General features: G+C 52.6%; 2 protein-coding genes and 1 non-coding gene across 4 annotated transcripts; 1 reads left to right on the forward strand and 2 right to left on the reverse strand.

The window, feature by feature from the left end:
* Window positions 1-1,998: 1,998 nt before the first annotated feature.
* On the reverse strand, window positions 1,999-12,994 carry BUD23 (BUD23 rRNA methyltransferase and ribosome maturation factor). 2 transcript variants are annotated; one of them, XM_007099973.4, is made up of 12 exons: window positions 12,919-12,994; window positions 12,778-12,815; window positions 11,336-11,431; window positions 11,158-11,240; window positions 10,966-11,062; window positions 8,908-9,004; window positions 7,648-7,698; window positions 6,819-6,904; window positions 6,541-6,586; window positions 6,318-6,376; window positions 2,435-2,524; window positions 1,999-2,295 (listed from the first exon to the last, which is right to left on the reverse strand). In XM_007099973.4, the coding sequence occupies exons 1-12, from the start codon at window positions 12,964-12,966 to the stop codon at window positions 2,241-2,243; spliced, it is 846 nt and encodes a 281-aa protein (XP_007100035.1). In that variant the 5' UTR covers window positions 12,967-12,994; the 3' UTR covers window positions 1,999-2,240. The 2 variants fall into 2 exon arrangements, with proteins under 2 accessions (XP_007100035.1, XP_007100036.1); XM_007099974.4 differs by lacking the exons at window positions 1,999-2,295; window positions 2,435-2,524 and adding an exon at window positions 3,108-6,214.
* LOC112065653 (small Cajal body-specific RNA 20) lies at window positions 2,930-3,061 on the reverse strand. The gene has a single exon (XR_002892151.1). It is a non-coding gene; the product is annotated as a small Cajal body-specific RNA 20 (non-coding RNA).
* Window positions 12,995-13,155: 161 nt separating the features above from the next.
* On the forward strand, window positions 13,156-14,311 carry DNAJC30 (DnaJ heat shock protein family (Hsp40) member C30). Its single transcript, XM_007099972.2, has one exon. The coding sequence runs from the start codon at window positions 13,177-13,179 to the stop codon at window positions 13,855-13,857; it is 681 nt and encodes a 226-aa protein (XP_007100034.1). The 5' UTR covers window positions 13,156-13,176; the 3' UTR covers window positions 13,858-14,311.
* The last annotated feature ends 4,681 nt before the right edge of the window (window positions 14,312-18,992 follow it).

Below are 18,992 nucleotides of genomic sequence, written 5' to 3' on the forward strand. Positions count from 1 at the left end.
TCCTCCCCACCCCATACCGCTCCTTTCTCTGCACAGGGCCCCCCATTCCCCCCCTGCCCTGAGCCGTCGCGTGCATGATCTTTGTGACAGTGTGCGTCTGTGCAGAGGAGGCAGAGGGGAGCCAGGCTGGGAAACAGCCAGCCGCGTGGGGATGGGCCAGCAAGGGACAGACTCGGGCCCTGGCCCAGGCCACTCCCCTTATAGGCAGGGCTGCCTGGGGTAGTTAGCCATGCTCCCCTCCCCCGGCCTTCAGTAATCCCACTCCAGCCTGGGGTCTGCTCTCTCCTGGGATCAAGGCTCTCTGGACCCCAACCTTGCCTCCTACTGACCAGCCCATCTGCCCCATCCTGTGTCCTCTCCAGCTGTCCCCATAAGCCAAGCCCCCTGAGGGTTGGGGACCAGCTGGCCACATGGTGCTGCTTTTCAGGTTCGGGGAAGGGTGGCCCTGAGAGACAGCCCAGCTCTAAGCCTCCAACAGCCACTCACTGCCAGGGAGGCTCAGGGTGCCGCGGTGGCCGGGTGGGTATGGCTTCCGGGCCGTGTCAAGACCAGGCTTCCTCCCCTGCCTCGGGGCAGAGTCCAACAGGTCTTCAGCTGCCTCAGCCTCCCTTCTTCCCACATTCCTACAGCCCCAGGAGCAAACCCTTGGGGCTACGCCTGGCCCCAGGTAGTATTCTGGAAGAGGCCGACTGGTGCCTGGTCTCCAGCCGCCCTCGGAGCTAGGGAGGCAGAGCAGGCCCCGGTCAGGCCTCTGCACTGGTGAAGCCTGGGCCACGGCCCGGGCCAGCCACTCTCCCCGGCAGGCCCTAGTCAGGTCCTCAAGCCATCGTGTTGCATGTTTGGGACAGTGGTCCCTGCTCTCTTGTGCTCGGGAAGTCAGCATCCCTTCCGGCGCCCGCAACCTCGTCCTGCCCTTGCTGCCCCCCACAGACGTGCCACGTGGGTGTCAGGTGTCTGGGATGCAGTATTCAGCAGCCAGCCAGGGAGGGGCACCTCCCTCCTCCCCACCGTCTCGGGACGTCTCCCAAAACCCGTCGCCCGTTGACAGGCAAGGAGCATGCATGCGAGCGCATGCAGCAGGGGCCGGGGCCAGGTCTGGGCCCCGCCTTCCCTCGGCTTTGCTCCTGCCCAGTGACTGTGACCGCTGTCCGTGTTGCCTTCTTGAACAGCGACTCCCCTCCCCCTCCTCCACCCCTTCACCAAAGGTCTTGGTACAACCAGCTGCCCATTTTGTGACATTTTTATGTAGAATAAACATTTGTACCTGTACCATGCCTCTGCTCGAGACTTCTTAGTGTCACGGCCTTAGGACTGGGGCTGATCGTATGTGGCACCACGGGGCTCAGAGACCAAGGATCCCAGCCGCCTCCCTTGGCCTTCAACTTCCGGACCCTCTGGCCCCTCCACCCCAGCCTGAACGTCTCTCAGCTCTTGCTTAACACCTGATGCCTATTCTGTACTGTGGGCCCACATCTACCCCCTCTTCCCACTTTTCCAGGAGTCACAAGCCACCACTGGATCCCCTCTCATCACCCTGCTAGACGGTCCCCCGCCCCCGGGGCAGAACCTGCCCTTCTCACCACTACTGATTGGAGAGAAGACAGGCCCCAGAGGCAACCAAGTGCTGGACTGGTCAGCTGATGCGGCGGCTCGGGGTTAAAGTCAGCCCAGGCCGCTGGGCTGGGTAGTGCCTTCAGACCAAAGGGAAACCAGAGACTGGGCAGAGGCCTCCGGCCAGTGGGTACCACGGATACCTTTCATTTCTTCCTGCCCACGCTTCCCAACTTTGCCTGGTGTTGTAATACATGATACGGTCTCATCTAAGTCGCACATAGGCAGCCCTAAATTAATCTACCTTGTTCCTTGCAGGTTAAAAGAATGCTTTCATACGTTTAAGTTCTTTAAACCTAACTCATAACCTGGGAATCAAGCCCCCACCAATAGAGGAACTTCAGAAATCTGTTTAGGATCACAGAGCTGGAAAATGCCAGAGCCGGAGTTCCACAGAAAGTGGTTTACTGCTTTTAGAACAAAATAAGATGCTCTCAGAACTTTTTTTAGGGAAGAAAATACTTTTAGAACTTTACACCTTTTTAGAACTTTTCTAAAGCACTACTTTTGTCGGCTGATGAAGTAGGCACTTCAATACAGAAAGCCCTCCAGAAGCAAGTGCCTGGGCTGGATGGCACAGCTCACACCTGTGTGGTCCCCGAGCTGTCCCACTGGACGCGGCCGCCTGCTCAGAAGCGGGGCTTGCGCTTGCGGCCGGTGTACTGAGTGTCAGGTCGGACCTCCCTGTGCGAAGAAGTAACAGGGGCGGGAAGAACAGAACCGTCTCAGGAAAAACAACAAGAACCCCTGGGACCCCTGAGGCAGGTGAGCCCCGGGCCCTGGGTGGCCAGACCCGCCCCCGCCCTGCCCCACCTGCACTCACTTGCCCTGCCGCCGCCGGCGCTCCTTCTTCTCCAGCACCCACTCCCGGCTCTTCCTCACCACCCCCCGCCTCGCCATCCTGTACGGGACCCTGTGCAGGAGACACGGCTGTGAGCAGGTGGACACAGAGGCCTGGCTGGCACCCAGCTTAATCCCGGCAGGTAAGCGTGGTGAGCTTCCCCCGAGTCAGGGGGCCTCAGATGCCCCTTCCACAACAGAAGTCCCCATTCTGGACACCCCCTCCCTGGTGACATCTGCTGGGGCCAGAGCGCTTGTTTAGGAGGAGGCAGGAGAGGTGGCGCCCCCCCCCCCCTCGCTCGCAGGCATCCACGCAGTTGACCACGTGGTGAGGCACACATACATACCTGCCTGAGGGGCAGGCAGGGGCCAAGCTACTTTTGGGGCTCACAAGAGCCAATCCAAGGAAAGCAGGCCCTAGTCTGGCTGTGAGGCCAGCACGCTTGGTACAGACCAAGTTGGGGCTCCCAGCAACTACAGGTGTCTGAGGTAGGAAAACAAGGCTGCCCTGCTCGTGGCAGCCCTGACAGTGATCCTCAAGGGGTGATCTTGGCCTCCAGTCCTGGCTGAGGAGAAGAGGGACCTCCCACAGCTCTATGGGAGAGAGGCCCTGAGAACAGGGGAGCCTGGGCCCTCAAACCACATCCCCACCTGGCAGCTGGAATCCAACTGTTTTCAGCGTTGAACACACCACGGAGGCTGCTTGCCCTCCGAGTAACCATTCCCTGAGTACCTGCGTGCATGGCCCATGGATGTTCTACAGTGGCTATGAACAAGCCCTGCCCCTAAAGAGTCCACGGCTGGGCTGTGGTAGCGACCACCCGCACGAGGCAAAGCAAGTGCAGAGAGGCCAGGAGCTGCTAAGGCAGTGATGGGGAAAAGGAGAGGGCCACAGAGATAAGCTGCTTCATGCAGAAGGTGGGCCAGTATTCCAGAAAAGAAGCAGTACACGAAAATGAGGCACAGGGAAAGGACTGAAGAGGGAGGTTAGGGAGCAGAAGAGCCCTGTTGCCTGGAGTCATTGAGTGTAAGAAGGGGAAGGGTCCAAGTGAGACTCTGAGGGTCAGCTGAGGATTGAGTCAGCCTCGTAAGTTTCCTCCTCGCCCGAGGACCAGCGCAAGCCGGACTGCATGACACACCCTTCCGGCTGCTACTTCTCATCTGTTCTAACCTAATAAAAGTCAGATTAAAAAAAAACACCAACTCAGAATCCCACTTGGCTGGTCCAGTTCATGGAGGTGTGAACACCAACCAGCAAGGAGCGTGCTCTCCCTCCAGGAAGCAGTGAGGCTTTCTACCAAAGGAGGAACACAACATGTCCTAGACTTTGGGGTGTGCAGAGATAGCAGCTCACGAAAGAAAGTCAAGAGGGCCTACAGTGAGGGAGCAGGAGTCCAGTGTGCCAGGTGCAAAGCAGGCTGCTGGAGATGCAGGACTAAACAGATGCAGGAGTAACCCCCAGGAGTCTCTAAGGAAGGACAAGCTCTGGGGTAGCACAGTGAACAGGGGGCAAGGTGTGAGCTGCGGGAGGGATGATGGGAAAGAGTCATCGGGGGGACAAAGGGAGCAGTGAAGACGGTGAGCGACCCCGACCACAGGTGCCAAGAGGGAAGCGGAGTCCACAGTGCAAATGCCGGAAGGGATGGAGCCCGTGGAGAGAGCAGCTGACGAGTGGTAGGGTAGAGGCTGGGTGGCGAGGGTTAAGGAATACATGGGGCAAGCAAAGTTGTTGGGGGGCAGAAATTAGAGATGTTAGGTAAAGGTTTAAAATCCTTTTCCTTGATTTACCTATTTATTTACAGTAAGTGGCCTGAACGTGATCAGACAGAAGTGACAGCACGGGGAGAAGGCCGATCAGCCTTACAGCAGACAAAGGCCTCCTGGGGCTCCTCCCCACCCTCCTCAAATCCGAGGACTTCAAGAGGAAGAGCCTGTAGGCAAATGAGGTCCGCGCCAGGCACTGTGCCGGGTCCTGTACAGACACGCCCTCGACTCAACACACTGCCCGAGAGGGTGGCACATCCCCCCCAATTTTAAACAGACGAGAAATGGATGATCAGGTCCCACCACTTACCTAAGTTTACAGTTAGGACACGTCGTCTGTAGGCACCGGCGTGAGGACAAGAGGGAGCCTAAGATGGACGGAGGGGAAGCAGGAGATGGGACCACTCCCTGGGAGCAAGCGATGGGCACCTTAGAGCAGCGACGGCTAGGAGAGCCCCCAAGTCCCCACGGGGAATGGGCTGAGGAAGCTAAGGGAGACGACCGCGGAGGGTCAGAGGGCATCAATCCATGGTGGACACGAGGACCGCACGCATGATCTTCACCACAGGTGGGCCTTCCTAACTCATCCATTCTCGGCTCATTTTTCCTCTTAAACGTCTTAAGAGTCTGAAAACCTTTCACCCCTACCAATCAGAACTAAGAAATCACCTCCTTCTTTACCACCTTATAATCAATTGTTCCTTCAACAAATATCGAACACCTTTTGCCAACAAGACACTATTCTGGTGTCAGGGATACAGTGCAAGTCCCCACCAAGTTTTCATTCTAGCTGGGGACAGAAGTAATACCAAATCAACGAATACTTATGATTTAGAGCAGTGAAAGGTGGTAGGGAAAATAAAAGTAACGAGAACCCAACTGAAGATACTGAACAGAGAAATGGCAAGATATGATTTACATTTTTAAAAAGTAAAAGAAAAAGGGAAGTCTCCGTCTTGCTGCACGGCAAATGAATTCAAAGAGGCAAAGTCAGAAGTAAGGAGACAAGTGAGGTAGCTTTCAGTAATCTAGGCAGCAAAGACAGAGACCAGGTAGGAGTGGGGAAAAGGGATGGAGTGACTAGATGTGAGATGTAAGGAAAACAGGAAGGGCTGAGAATGGAAAGAATGGAGGGAGGAAGTTCGGGGGTGAAGACCAAGAGCTCTGTTTTGTTCCGGAGACCTGTGGGAAGTCCAGGTACGGATATTTAGGAGGGGAGGTGGTTTGGAAAGCAGAGGTGGGATTGAGACCAAGGATAGAAACCTGGAGGTTCTGAACCTGTAGCTGGTGTCTAAGGCAGCAGCACAGAGAGAAAAGGGGTCCAGGGTGGGCCCCAGAGTGGACCGAGAAGGAACAGCCAGTGAGGTTAACAGAGAACTGGGACCGTGGCGGGGAGGCCAAGTGAGAAAAGCATTAGAGGAGCGATCGGCTGCATCAGCTTCTGATGAGCGGGCAAGTTACAATGAAGATGGAGAAGGAAAAAAGACTGGGAAGTGACCATGGGCTTGGCGAGACAGCCTGGCGGTGGCCTTGATCAAGAGAGCAATTTGTGATGAGACAAGCATGCGCCAGAGGAGGGGACTGACAACGGCAGGGGAGGCATGTGAGGAGTTCGGTCATAAAGGGGAGCGATGAACAGGGTGCCCGCCGGGAGCCGTTACGGGGTAAGGGAGGACCCTTTGTGAAGACAGGCGAAATCGCGCAGGACGTTTGTGCGCTGACGAGGATGACTCAGGAGGGTAAACGTGAGGATGCGGGAGAGGAAAGGGAGCCACAGGGCCAAGTGGGGACGGGGTCCGGGATGTAGGTTAAGGAGGCAGCCTTGGGAGGAGGGGACAGCCTGCCGGGTGTGGCAGGAAGGCAGGCAGAGAGGAAGGCTGCCCACAGACATCCGGGAGGGCTCCACTAGCTCAGCCGGAGGCAGGTGCAGGCACAGGTCCGAAGGGTCCCCAGGTCCTATTTCCGCCTTGGTGTCTCTGCCACACTGGACCCTGACAGACTTGGTGAAAGCAGAGAGAAACGGAGGAGTCTTGCTGCTGTGTCTAATGAACCTGGTGGCAGCAACCGCCTGCGCCTTAGGCAGGGCTGAGCAAGAGCCTTACCTCTCGACCGTGAACGTGGACTCCCTGGCCTCCTCTTCCTCATTAGCTTCGTTCTGGGCCTGCAGGAGCGAAGGCTCTCAGATCACCCTGGAGGGCTCTCAACCCACCTGCCCCACCCCAGAAGGCCCGGCACCCAGGCCTGAGCCCTTCTAACGGGTCGACGGCCTGGCCCCACAAGAAGGGAAGCCAGAAGAGATGGGCCTACAAACTCAAGGTCCCTCACCATTGGTATAAAGGTCGAAGGTCCAGAAAACAAACAGAGGTAGAACCTGAAACAAGAAAGTGCAGAGTGAGGGCTGGGCTCCGAAAGCCTCACAGAGCAAGACAAGTCCTCCCCCTCCCTGCCACAAACAGGTACAGACACAGCCAGGCTTCTTGCCTGCCCGGGGCCCCAGTGACCCAACCCAGCACTGCTCTGGCCCACGCATCAGTGGCCTGTGAGGGCCACACCGCCACCCTCTCTCCTGCAGCACGGGCAGCACCCCGGCCCCCCGCACTCACTTCTTGGCTCTGGCGCTGTTGGGATAATCCACCACCACACCACCGGTGAAGCCGGCCTTGGTGGCCTGGGTCGTGATCAGCTCCAACTGGGGGGGAGAAGAGCGCGCGGTCGGGCAGGGCGGCTGGGAGAGCAGCGGCTTCCCGCCCCCTCCCCTGGCCCCCGTCCGGTCCCGGAATGGACCTCGTCTGGGAGAAGTGAGGACCTTTATCAGGCTATTCCCAATTCTGAGTCCCCGAAAGCCATGCAGAGCAGGTGCAGCCTGGAACCAGCCACGGCAGATACCTCCCTCGGGCGATTACAGAACGACCAAGTGCCCCTGATTCTCACTTTCTAGCCCAGGGACCCACCTCCCCACTCACATCTCAGGAGATGAATGGCCACCAACTGCGAGGCAGACTCATTCATGTTATTAGTCAGGGACAGCTCGCCACTCGTGCGTCAGAGTCGGTACCTCCTACCCCTCACTGCTCGTGCATCACACTCCACAGGACAGACAACTGTTGACGGCCTCTCCCCCACCCCCAGTTATTTCTTCGGTTATGGAAATCAGTAATAGCAGATGGTTTATCGGTCAAGAGAAGACAGACATCCTCCCCCCACCCCGCCCCAGGTACCCCTCTTCCTTAGGACATTAGGTCATGAAATGTGCCAGCAGGGGCCACAGCGGCCACTCTCGGGAGCTCAGCCCCTCCCTTCCCACCAAGCAGCCGAAGGTTGCTTGTTCTGTCACTTCCCAACAGCAGGAGGGCAGGTGGCTGAGGAGCAGGAGAGCGTACCTATTCTGGGTCCCTCCCCCTTCCCTGCACCTCCACTAGCCAAGGGGTTCACCTGCTCTGAGTTCTCAGGGTACAGCTGCAGGACAGCCCGAGCTCCATGGACCTGCAACAGAAACATGGCTATCTTTCAAATATCCCATGGGGTCAGGACCCACACACTCCTTTCGTTATTCACGAGGTATTTACTGAGTTCCCATTATGTGCAAGGTATACTGTTCTCAGGGCTGGGAGACAGCCGTGGACAAAAGAGACAGCCTCCGAACTTCTGCAGCTCACATTTCAGTGGGTGAGGTAGCTAATCTACAGAAGTGACTAAGTGCCAAAAAGAAAAATAACTTAGGACAAGGGATGGTGCATGACAGCAACTATCAAGTTTACTTTTGGCCCAAGGAAGGCCTCTCGCTGAGGGTCGCTGGAGCAGAGACCGCAATGTAGTAGAGGGCTGGCTATTTAAATGTCTGAGGGAAGAGCATCTCAGCAGAGAGAAAACCAAACACAAAGGCCCTCAGAACTTCAGGGTTAACCCCAGGACCTGAGAGGAAGAGAAACCACATAACGCACAAGACCCAGCTATCTGCCAGAACAACCCACTCTAAGAAAGCCAGGGTGAGGTGAGGGGACTAAGAGGACCGAGAAACACCTGGATCCAAAAAAAAAAAAAGTGAAAGAACTCACTTTTAGGACTTAGAGTCACAGACTATCATCTAATCCTAGTAAACAGTGGAAATCAACACCATCACTTCTGAAGACAAGATAGGGAATTCCCTGGCAGTCCAGTGCTTATTACTCGGCACTTTCATCGCGGGGCCCTCAAGCTGAGCAGTGTGGCCCAAATAAATGAATAAACAAAAGACAAGAAAAAGCCAATAAAGGCCCTCTCAGTGGTGAATAACCACCCTGCTCCCCATCGGAGCGTTGGCAGTAGGTGGAAGGCAAGGGGGGAGCTGGAGGATGTGAGCACTCTGGAAGGTGTCCTCTGTGTGGCCTCGAAACGCTGTCCCTGTCCTCACTCTGTGGAGTCCAGGCCCCCAAGCCAACTTCTGACTGATAGTCAGCAGAGTGGACACAGGAGTTGTGATCAGTCTCAGATTCTGACATCAGTGTCTTCACATTTCACTAGAGTGTCAGCGCCGAGCTTTCCTTTTTTGGGGGCTGACGACTTGGACCGAAGTAGCCAACAATGAGGTCCCGCCATCCTGTGTGGTCCCATCTAAATGGCATTCCCACAGGGCACCTCCACTTCATCATGCTAATTGCAGGGCAAGGGAGGGACAGGCAGCCAGCCCAGGTGGGAAGGAGATCTCATACTCACCAGAACAGAGTAAAGAGCAGAAAAGAAGCAGTACAGGCGCTTGGCAGGAATGTCGGACTTCTTGTTAGCACTACAGAGCCACTGGACCGCAGAAATGCTGAAAGAGGAAGGGACCTAGTCAGGAAAGGGAGCGACACGCAAGGTTCGATCTCCAGGCGAAACCCTCCTGCCCACGACTCTTTGTTGGAACGGGCAGGTCCGCTCCAGGTCACTATTCTACTATGCTGGACCAAACAGGGTCTACAGAAGGTGAATGTGAACTTCTCGTGGCCAGTCCAAGGAAACATTTCCTCAACCTTGCTTCTGCACACATCGCAAGTTTAGCATTACTCAGCAGGCTCTCCCTGCCACCTACCCCTTCACTCCCTTCCTCCGATCAAGGGAAATATGCTTTGGACTTACACAAAGCCATTCACTCTCCTCCTAAATCATTTCCTTCAACTGTACCTGCTAACTGTCTCCACAATCCCCAGATTTAAAGCCTCAAGCAGCTAGTATGTCCTCCTTTCCGACATCCCCCTCCTCACTGCTGTGCGCATACATCTACAGAACCCCAAACCCTGCTGGTGTGTCCGACCACCTCTCCCCGCTTTCACGTTCCTCCGCTACTCTCCTTGGTCAGCACTCGTTACCGCCTCCATTGCTTCGACAACTAACTTTATCTCTCCTCTCGCGTCTTCCCTCTTCTTTTAAATAATCCTCCTACGACACAGACCTGACCTCGTCACTCCCCAGCTCCCCATCAACTACTGAATAAAACCCAAACTTCTCAGGATGACGGAGTTAAAAGCCTCTAGGAACCGACCCCACACAACCTCATCTTCCGTAGAATTTCTCATTCCTCTCCACATCTATGAGACTCCTTTCCCCACCCACTTCTGTGCCTTTGCTCACACTGTTCCTTCACTCTGAAACCCTCTCCTTGACTATCCAAATTCCTCCCAACCTCAGGGCCCAGCCCCGGCCCCTCCTGCTTTCCTGTGCTCTTACTTCTCTTCATAACTCTGGTGGGTCCCATGATTCCCTAGGGCACACCCCACACCGGGGCTCACGTTTAGTAACTTGGTCCACATCTTATAGCACCTAAAAAACCATGGAGTCTTAAAAACAGGGACCTTTATTTCCACAAACAGCACGGCACCTCGGACAATTTCTTGCAGGTAACAAATGTTGAAAAGAAAAAGCCTGCCATACCACCCCTCCTCTTAAAAACAAACCAAAAATCACTATTTACTCCTGAAACACACAAGACCAAATTGCTGGCCTTTGGTTTTCTGCAGCTTAGAACATCTCACCTGATCATTACTAAAAAGCAATTGCTATCTTTGAAATGTTTTTTTTCCCCTCCTGTTTTGTTCCCACATGTAAGCTAATCCCATACCCTAAAAGAAAATCTTCAAATCCAGATTTGTACTCCTCACCCAGATTCCTACCGTGTATCGCTACAGCTCAATCTATTATCACAGGAGATCTTCCCCCAGGTAATGATTAAACTATGACTTCCTACCCTAGACCCTACCCTCCACCCCACCAACAAAACACTAAACCAAATACTAAACAGCACTTACTACAGGAAACAAAGAACAACTTCACATTTCTAACTGTAGTTTCAGTGTTCTAAGATCTGTTATCAAAGTACTACGTACACATTCAAAACTTGAACCTGACGCCACAGAAAGGACTCCTAAGCCACCGAAGAGATTGGAGCAATTGGGGCCACTCTCCACTACAAAGTCCTTTGAAAAGAAGTCAACAAGATGGCTGCTGGGACCCACAAAATGGCTCCTAGAGGCTCAGAAGACCACCCCCCCACACACACACACCCACACACAAAGCAGAGAAACCTATACCATGGTGCCTGAACCTGGCAGTGCAAGATAATCACAGGAGTAGTTTTGAAATACAAAAAAATACATATTTGGGGGCCTTGCTCTGACCTTATACATCTGAAAATCCTGGGAGATGTGTATTTTTAAGTATTCTGTGTGATTCTGCTGCACAGCCAGGTTTGGGAAGCACTGGCCTGCAGGTCTAAAAGCAGGACCTGAAGACTCTCACCTGATACAACCATCAAAGGAGCCCGGTTTGAACGGGATGCCCTGACCCATGTCCCCTAGAAGCAGGTCTCCCTCCGTGTCTCGGTCCAAGGCCGCATCTACGTTGGAGAAGAGTAGGTGAGGAATCAATCTGCATCACTGTTCCATACTCATGCAGGGGAGTCCACTCCAGTGCTAAATAGGACATACTTACCCAGCATGGCAGGGCTGATGTCAATGCCCACCCAGTAGTGCCCCTCATCCGAGAGGTAATCTCCACTCAGCCCAGAACCACAGCTGGAAGACACAATCAAATGGGGACTCAACAGTGTGAGCAGCAACGACATCCCACCACCTACCTGGACTATCTGAAATGAGCCCCAGGATCTCACCCAATATCCAACAGGTAACAAGGCTGACCCTCAGGCAGACAGAGGAGCTCCAACGCTCGCCCAGCCATCTTGGTTTGGACATCAATCATCCGTGAGCTAAAAAGGCAGAAACACAAGCAAGTGGTAAAGGAGTTCTGGGCTAAAACCTCACCCAGACCAAGAAAAGCCAAAGAAAGAGAAAAAGGAACAATCACCCTGAGGTTTCCCAGTCAACAAACTCGACTACAACTATTTAAAAGTGACCCCAAAAGTCCATGTAATACAACGTGTTATTTTGTTCTGACACAAACTAAAACTGTACTAGCTGCAGGGCTAATGTGAAGTTAACAGATCATTTATCTAATGACCAACCGTTGGGTATTTTCAACTCTACCAGGCTTTGACATTGTATTACTTAAATACATGTTTTCTAGAAGAATTATCCACTGTAGCTACTACCATATAGAAGGGTGAAGAAGACACAATAAAAATTATAGCAGTGCTGTCCATGAGAAACATAACGCGAGCCACTTGGGACATTCTAAAAGCCACATTTAAAAAGAAATTAAATATGTAAAGTTAACTGTAGTAATAGTTAACCCAACATACTCAATATTACACTTTATTTAAACCAGTATACTCAAAACATCATTTCAATACATAACATAAAAAACAATAAAGCATTCTACATTTTCTTCATATGAAGTATATCTGATTAAATATGTTTCAATAGATGGCTGATGACTACTGGTTACCATATTGAACAGAAGAGATCTAGAGTGTGTATGGCTTTCCCAAGATCCAGGGAGAGTCACACGTACCAGTTTTCAAAATGCCTAACACAGGGCTCTGCAACTGGAAAAAAGTTTCTATTTGCTACATAATGACAACTGACCGAAGGGTTTTTGCTGACTCTGTCTGATACTCCAATTTGAACAAAAAAGAGAAAAGAGGTATCTGCAGAACTTTCTTACAGAGTACTGTATCGGAAAAAATAGGTTTGGAAGTCCTTGCTCTAGCCCTCATCTGTTAACTGACTTCATAATTATACAAAAAACTCTCCTCTACGAAATTCAGATACTCTACCAACAGGTGTCCTAAGGATTTACTGAGATAATGTAAACTGCGGCGTACAGTAAGCATTCCATGAATATTATTTCCTTCCCCCCAACAGCACTGATCCCTTACACATCTCCACTACGTCCTACCTGTTCTATGACATGCTTAAAACAAGCTGTCGTATGAGAGAAAGATAGGCGTGATTCCTCCCATTCTGATGCTAAGGTTACTGAGACCCATTCGAAAGTTTAAAATTGACTCTTCCAGTGTCAAAAATGGGATCAACTCAGGTCTCTTCCTTCCCCCACCCCTAAATTCTGCGTGCTTTCCAAGCAACCTCCGCAATCAGGGCAACTTGACGGTTCCCGACCCCCGACGCCTCGCAACATCCAGGCTCCCCTTACTTGCGCACGTATTTCCGGGCTTCTTTCTTGTCGTAAAACTGCAGGGACGAGAGAAAAAAAACGGGGGGGAGTCGGGGAAGAAATCAAGACGCGGAGGCCCTAGGAGAGGAGAGAGGGGTGTCCGCAGAACACAGGCCTCACCAGCTCCGGAGGCCCGCTGTGCTCGGGTCTCTGTCCACGAGACGCCATCGCCACACCTCAGCAACAGGACTCGTGCGATTTGCTCCGGGAGTCCGGCTTTTATGTCCTCGGCTTGGCGCTCGCCTCGTAATACGCATGCTCCACCCATCTCCCCGCCTTCTCTTTTACTCGATTGGCTACAAGGGCCGACCGTATGCGGAAAAACGCACGCCTCCCATTGGCCAGTTCATCTTGCACCGCCCGCCTGATTCATTCAAGATGGCCGTCCAGCGCGATGTGAGGTGGTCACGGCTCTTACTGTGGAGGTTGTGCCAGGCCCGGGGGGTTCCACAAAACTTGGGATTGGGCCTGGTCCTAGAAGCGAGAACTTATTCCCGGAGCGACGGCCCGTACTCGCGCACGGCGCTCTATGAGCTGCTCGGCGTCCCCTCCACGGCCACGCAGGCGCAGATCAAAGCGGCTTACTACCGGCAGAGCTTCCTCTACCACCCGGACCGCAACGCCGGGAGCGCCGAGGCTGCCGAGCGCTTCACGCGCATCTCCCAGGCCTACGTGGTACTGGGCAGTACCACCCTGCGTCGCAAGTATGACCGCGGCCTGCTTAGCGACGAGGACCTGCGCGGCCCCGGGGTCCGGCCCTCCAAGACGCCCGCCGCCGACCCCGACTCGCCCCGCACCCAGCCGCCCGCCTCTCGGACCCAGGGCCACGGTCGGGCCTCGTCGGGAGCCAACCGCACCATGTTCGACTTTGACGCTTTCTACCAGGCGCACTACGGCGAGCAGCTGGAGCGCGAGCGGCGCCTGAGGGCCCGGCGGGAGGCCCTTCGCAAGCAGCAGGAGGACCGGGCCAAGAAGGGCTTACGCTGGGACGAGACCCGAGACACGGCTTTATTCTTGCTTCTGCTCACAGTTTTCATCGTCATGGGCTTTCGTTTTTAATCGGAGAGCGGAGGGAAGGGGAGCAGCCCCCCCGCCCCCAAGAATTGGCCTTTCCTGTCTTCTTGAACCCGTTGCTTCCATTGTTTGCTGTTGTCTACCTCTACTGGGGTCCGAAGGAACTGCTCTCCCCTTTCCCTTCCTCACCCGGCCAGCTTAGCCATTGACCTGCATATCCCTACCCCTCTGGTCCAGAAAAGGAGGCTTTCTGAGGCCCAAGAAAAAGGCTCCCAATGAGGAGTCCCGAAAGCCCGAGAGTGAGGGGTTTCCTGGAGGCCCTGGGGTGCCTGCTTCCAGATGTTGTCAGTGTCTGGAACACTTGCTGTGGCTTTCCTGTAAAGCTCCGAGCAAGACTCGTCTGCTCCTGCCCCACGTGTGTAGCGTGGGGCTCCTCTGTAACCTTGAAACGTGCAATGTGACCAATTGTGACTGCCAAAAGAAAAATTCTGGGGTTATAAGAAACTTGTGTTTCTGTGAGTTCCCCAAGCCACAGGTGAGACCCAGTGTAGGGTAAGGATGTGATCTGTGGGAACCTGGCCATTCTTTGGTGGTCAGACCCCACTCCGCCTTCTGTTCGTGGTGAGTCTGAGTGGGAAAGAAAGCAAGGTCATGAGCATAAGGAATGAGCCTTCCTGTGCCCGTGCTTATCCACTGTATGACCTCGGAGAAGTTACTCTGTGGGCGTGATGGCAGAGGAGCAAATCGTTGGCTCTGTTTCGGTCTGTCACACTTGATTATCCATGTTCTAATAGGCTCAGTGATTAAAGTATGATGCCAGGGACTTCCCTGGTGGTCCAGTGGCTAAGACTCCGTGCTTCCACTGCAGGGGGCACAGGTTCAATCCCTGGTTGGAGCTGCAGCATGCGGGGTGGGGTGGGGTGGAATATATATACATACATATATATATATATACACACATATATATATACATATATATGTGTATATATATGTATAGTGCCAGTAGAGTCAGGTTTGTCCTTGGGACACTGTGCCTGGCACCTGGTCATCCCTTGACCAGCCAGCCCCGTTGCTAACTGTGCAGCTCCTCCCTTCCCAAAAATAGAGCAACAAACTGAGAGTTTTGAGTCGCCTGAGTGTGGCCCAGCCTCCTGTTTCGCTGGCAGTGCTTATCGCAGGCCCTACAAGCCAAGTCCTTGAAACATGGCTACTTGAAGCTGTGGGAATTGGGGGAGTTTGAGTAGACTGGACTGTTGAGTGATGGGAGGCACAGGATGGAAGCGCACTTCCTTATTCAGAGCTGGCTGAGGTTTTTTTGGTTTTTGTTTGTTTCCTCTTTTCCTAATTGGTGCAGTGGGTTGTCACTTGGCTAGAGCTGTGGTAATCCAGTTCTCTTAACCGTGAATCACTGATTGCAGGTGGGGTGTGGCTTAGCTGTGAGATGGTAGGTACTCAGGTATGTACTGTGGAGCGTAAAGCTGTGGGGTAGGAAAACCTTTGCAGGAGATCTTCTACAAGGGTAAGGGCCTAAGTAGGTTCTAAACAAAGCCAGAGGTGCTTTGCTATATTAACACCAATTCCTGCACTCAATCTTTTGTGGCAGTCCTTGGATAAATTGGGAGAAACCCATCGCTAGTGCAACTTGGTCTCTTGGGAACCATTCTGTTTTCTCTAGCCTTGGAGGTTGGGGGCAAACGCTTAGTCGTGGCTTTGCAGTGACCATATGATTCAGTAGTAAAGATTTAAGCCTACTCTGGTTCAGACATGCTGGGCTCATGGAGCCTTGGTTCGGGGGCAAGGGCATATGTACTTTAAAAAAGAACATTTAATGTTATTATGTTTCGTATCTGGAAAACAAGAGGGAAAGTCTTTTCAAAACACAAACTGCGGGAAGTGAAGCTTAGTAAAAGGTACAGAGGCTGGTGTTTCTCAACCAAGGAGTTGGGGCATAACAGAGTGTCCTTGGGGCAAGATTCTATCAAAGTTTTGATCAAATGGGATTGGGGTTCTTTGGGGTCTTGTTTGTAAAAGCACTAGTGGTCTGTGATAATCTGGGATCTTTCTCATGGGCTCTTTGACATAGATCTCTCAAATTTGTTTTCTCTCAGTGAAGATCACAGCGAAGCACATTCCCTCAGACCCCAGAACATGGAGGTAGACCTAGAAGGTTTGGAGTGGTGGGGTCCAGACTCTGTGAAACTTCTGGAACATTCCATGCAACTCCAAACAGCACAGTCAATAAAATATATTAATCATCCCCCCCAAAAAAAACCATTTGGGAACGGCTGACCAACTTGGATGGGCTTTTAATCTTCATTTTAAAAACTATATTAGTATCAAGGTTTGGAGTGGTGGGGTCCAGACTCTGTGAAACTTCTGGAACATTCCATGCAACTCCAAACAGTATAGTCAATAAAATTTATTAATCATCCAACTCTAAGCCTCTCCTTAGGCCTAGGACTAGGCCCACTTTATTCTATAGTGCCATCCTGCCTGCCTCTGTTTTTTTTAGGCCAGAGCTAAACTTTGAGAGAACCCACTCCCTACCATCCCTGAAACTCAGTCTAGGCTCTTCATGGGAGGGGAGATGTGTGGGAGGCTTTTTGAAGGACCCTCCCCAGCTGGTTCCTGTTACATCATTTCTCCCTTTCTGGCCCCCCTGCAGTTGTCCTTTCTCAGCTTCTTACCTGCCCTGGGGAGGAGAGGCTAAACCAGGCCATGGACATTAGCCCCTGCCTTCTAGGGGCTGCTCCCTAGTTCCTGATAGAGGAGGAAGGCTGAGACATGGTCAGCTTCAGTCCCTTTTCTCCCTTTGGTCACAAACTGAAACAAAACTATAAGTCTGGACCTAGGAAGAGAGACTTTGGACAAGAGGGGCCCAGCTTGCTCCATGCTGTGCTCCTTGGGTAAGGGGTGAAGAAGAGTACCATGCTGAGTGAGCAGCACACAGATCCTAAGTGGGAGACACGGACAAGAGGATGGGAATCAAAGGTGCACGTGTCTAGGCAATTGTGATATTGTCTTTGGGCTTGATCAGGACTTCATTTTATTCCTCCTGAGCCTAACTCTTTTCCCCTCCATTGTCCTTTATTTATTGCTGGGTGAAAAGATCCTTTACACATCCCAGTGCTGAAGGAGTAAGATTTCTTGCTTCCTTCTGAGGTTCTGGCATTTCATTCGCTGAGTGCACCTTGCCCTCTGTAATGGTCCCAGCATGAGCCAAGATGAATAAGAATAGCCTACCTTAGGCCAGTGAGTTGTCCGTTGGTCATTACTGACCGTGTATATATATCTCCATCCCTTATAGCCGCAGCCTGAAGCTGAGACACCAAGGGTGGAGCCCAAGTGAGTGGCCACCACACCTGCTTATGGAAAATGGCGAGGAGTAGGGGTGTTGTCTCGGGCCTTTGGGCTTCCAGGAATGTCACCAGATCCCATGAAGGGAGGCTGAGAGAAGGGACAGCTGGTAAGTAGCGGTGTTACTTCAGTCCACTCTCTGGAATTCAGTGCTCTCTCCTGGCCTTTGCCCTCTCAGTTCCTCAACCCTGTGATGAGGTCACACGCTGTCTCCTGCCTCTGAGCAGGACTGTAGAAGGCGCACCTTGCCTGCCCTCAGCGGCTTGGCTCTCAGGCCAGGCTTGGAGCCCTGGGGGCCATCGGGTTTGTGCAAAGCAGCTGGGGTCCCTCTGTTAGTGTTTTAGGGTGATAGCAAGACCTGAGTCTGACCTGATGAACTTGCATATGCTGGGGATTGCTTGGTGCTCTCATCCCCCAGAAGCAGAGAGCTCACCTTCACCATCTGTTGTAAGGTCATAGCGTCACTATGGATCTAGCCATCTCGCCACTGTCTCTTAAGGCTATACAAACCTGGGGCCCTGTCGCTAGTCTCGAGGTGGGTTGGCCGTCCCATCCTGCCTCTGCCCCGTCAGTGTTCACCTCCTCGGTCCTGGGAGGGGACTGCTGCTAGACAAGAGAAGGCCTGTTTCCGGAGGACGAAGAACTGACCGAGATTCGTGGTTCACAGGCCACAGCTGACCTGCACACAGCGTTTGGCTGCGGCTAGCACAGTGTCTTAACTTTAGGCAATATTCAAAACTTGGAAGACTTTGCATAAAAATCTAGATTTCTGACTTCTCTCAAAAAAATGAGAAAATGTGCCACCATTGAGCTTCCTCCCATACTTTCATGACCGCCTGGGAGAAGCTGTAAGGTCTGCCTTTCAGATGGGACCTTGCTCCCCAGTCTGCTGCACTCTCACCAGCACAGGGGATGTGTCAGAGGCCGCGATGCACACACTTGCACCATTTTGCTCTTAGTAGAGAAATCTCTCTCTCTATCCCATGTCTGTTAAGAGGAAAAACAAAACAAGGCGGGGAGTGGGGTGGAGGGATCATGCATTTCCAGGAAAATGGGGAAGGGTGTACTTTGTGGAAACAGAGCTGCTTTGCACTGTGACCTTCTGGCCCCTACAGGCATTTGAATTTGCAGATCCCTAGGTTACCTCCTATGTTGTTAAAAGAGCTCACACTTTACGCGGGGAGGCAGAGTGTAAGTCTTATTTTCATTGTGGGACAAGGAGAATCTTTTGAGAGGTCTACAGCAGTGGCAAGGTCCCAAACAAAGCCAGAGGTCCCTTGGTACAATAACACCGATTCCTGCACTCAATCTTTTGTGTAAAATCCTTGTATAAATTGGGATAAACCCTCAGCTAGTCCAACTTGGTTTCTTGGAAACCATTAGATTCTCTCTAGCCTGGGAGGTCAGGGGCAAGTTCTTAGCCGTGGCTTTGCAGTGACCACACGATTCAGTGGTAAAAGGTTGAGCTCAGTAAGCCTTGATTAGCAGGTACACACAAAAGTACATTTAATGTTATTATGTTTCAAATTTGGAAAACAAGGTGGGAGGCTTAGGAAAATACACAGAAGCTAGTGATTTCCAAACAAGGAGGTGCATATAGACTTTCTTGAGGGGTAGGAACACCTTGTTTTTATCAAAAAGGAGTGAGAGTTTTGTTATTTGGGCAATTTTTTTTTTTTTGCACTGTGTTGGGTCTTTGTTGCTGTGCGTGGGCTTTCCTAGTTGCGGCGAGTGGGGGCTACTCTTCGTTGCGGTGCACAGGCTTCTCAGTGTAGTGGCTTCTCTTGTTGCAGAGCACAGGCTCTAGGCACGTGGGCTTCAGT

Source organism: Physeter macrocephalus, unplaced genomic scaffold, assembly GCF_002837175.3.
Source record: "Physeter macrocephalus isolate SW-GA unplaced genomic scaffold, ASM283717v5 random_272, whole genome shotgun sequence".
Taxonomy (NCBI): domain Eukaryota; kingdom Metazoa; phylum Chordata; class Mammalia; order Artiodactyla; family Physeteridae; genus Physeter; species Physeter macrocephalus.

What these genes read in the sequence shown, in the direction of transcription:
- BUD23 (XM_007099973.4), bottom strand. Translation starts at nt 12,966, where the DNA reads ATGGCGTCTCGTGGACAGAGACCCGAGCACAGCGGGCCTCCGGAGCTG. An exon ending in CTGCTCTTTACTCTGTTCTG is followed by an intron (nt 7,699 to 8,907) that starts GTGAGTATGAGA and finishes TTTCTGTTGCAG; the next exon opens with GTCCATGGAGCTCGGGCTGT. An exon ending in TCCACGTTCACGGTCGAGAG is followed by an intron (nt 2,525 to 6,317) that starts GTAAGGCTCTTG and finishes TCTCCTGCACAG; the next exon opens with GGTCCCGTACAGGATGGCGA.
- DNAJC30 (XM_007099972.2), top strand. Translation starts at nt 13,177, where the DNA reads ATGGCCGTCCAGCGCGATGTGAGGTGGTCACGGCTCTTACTGTGGAGG.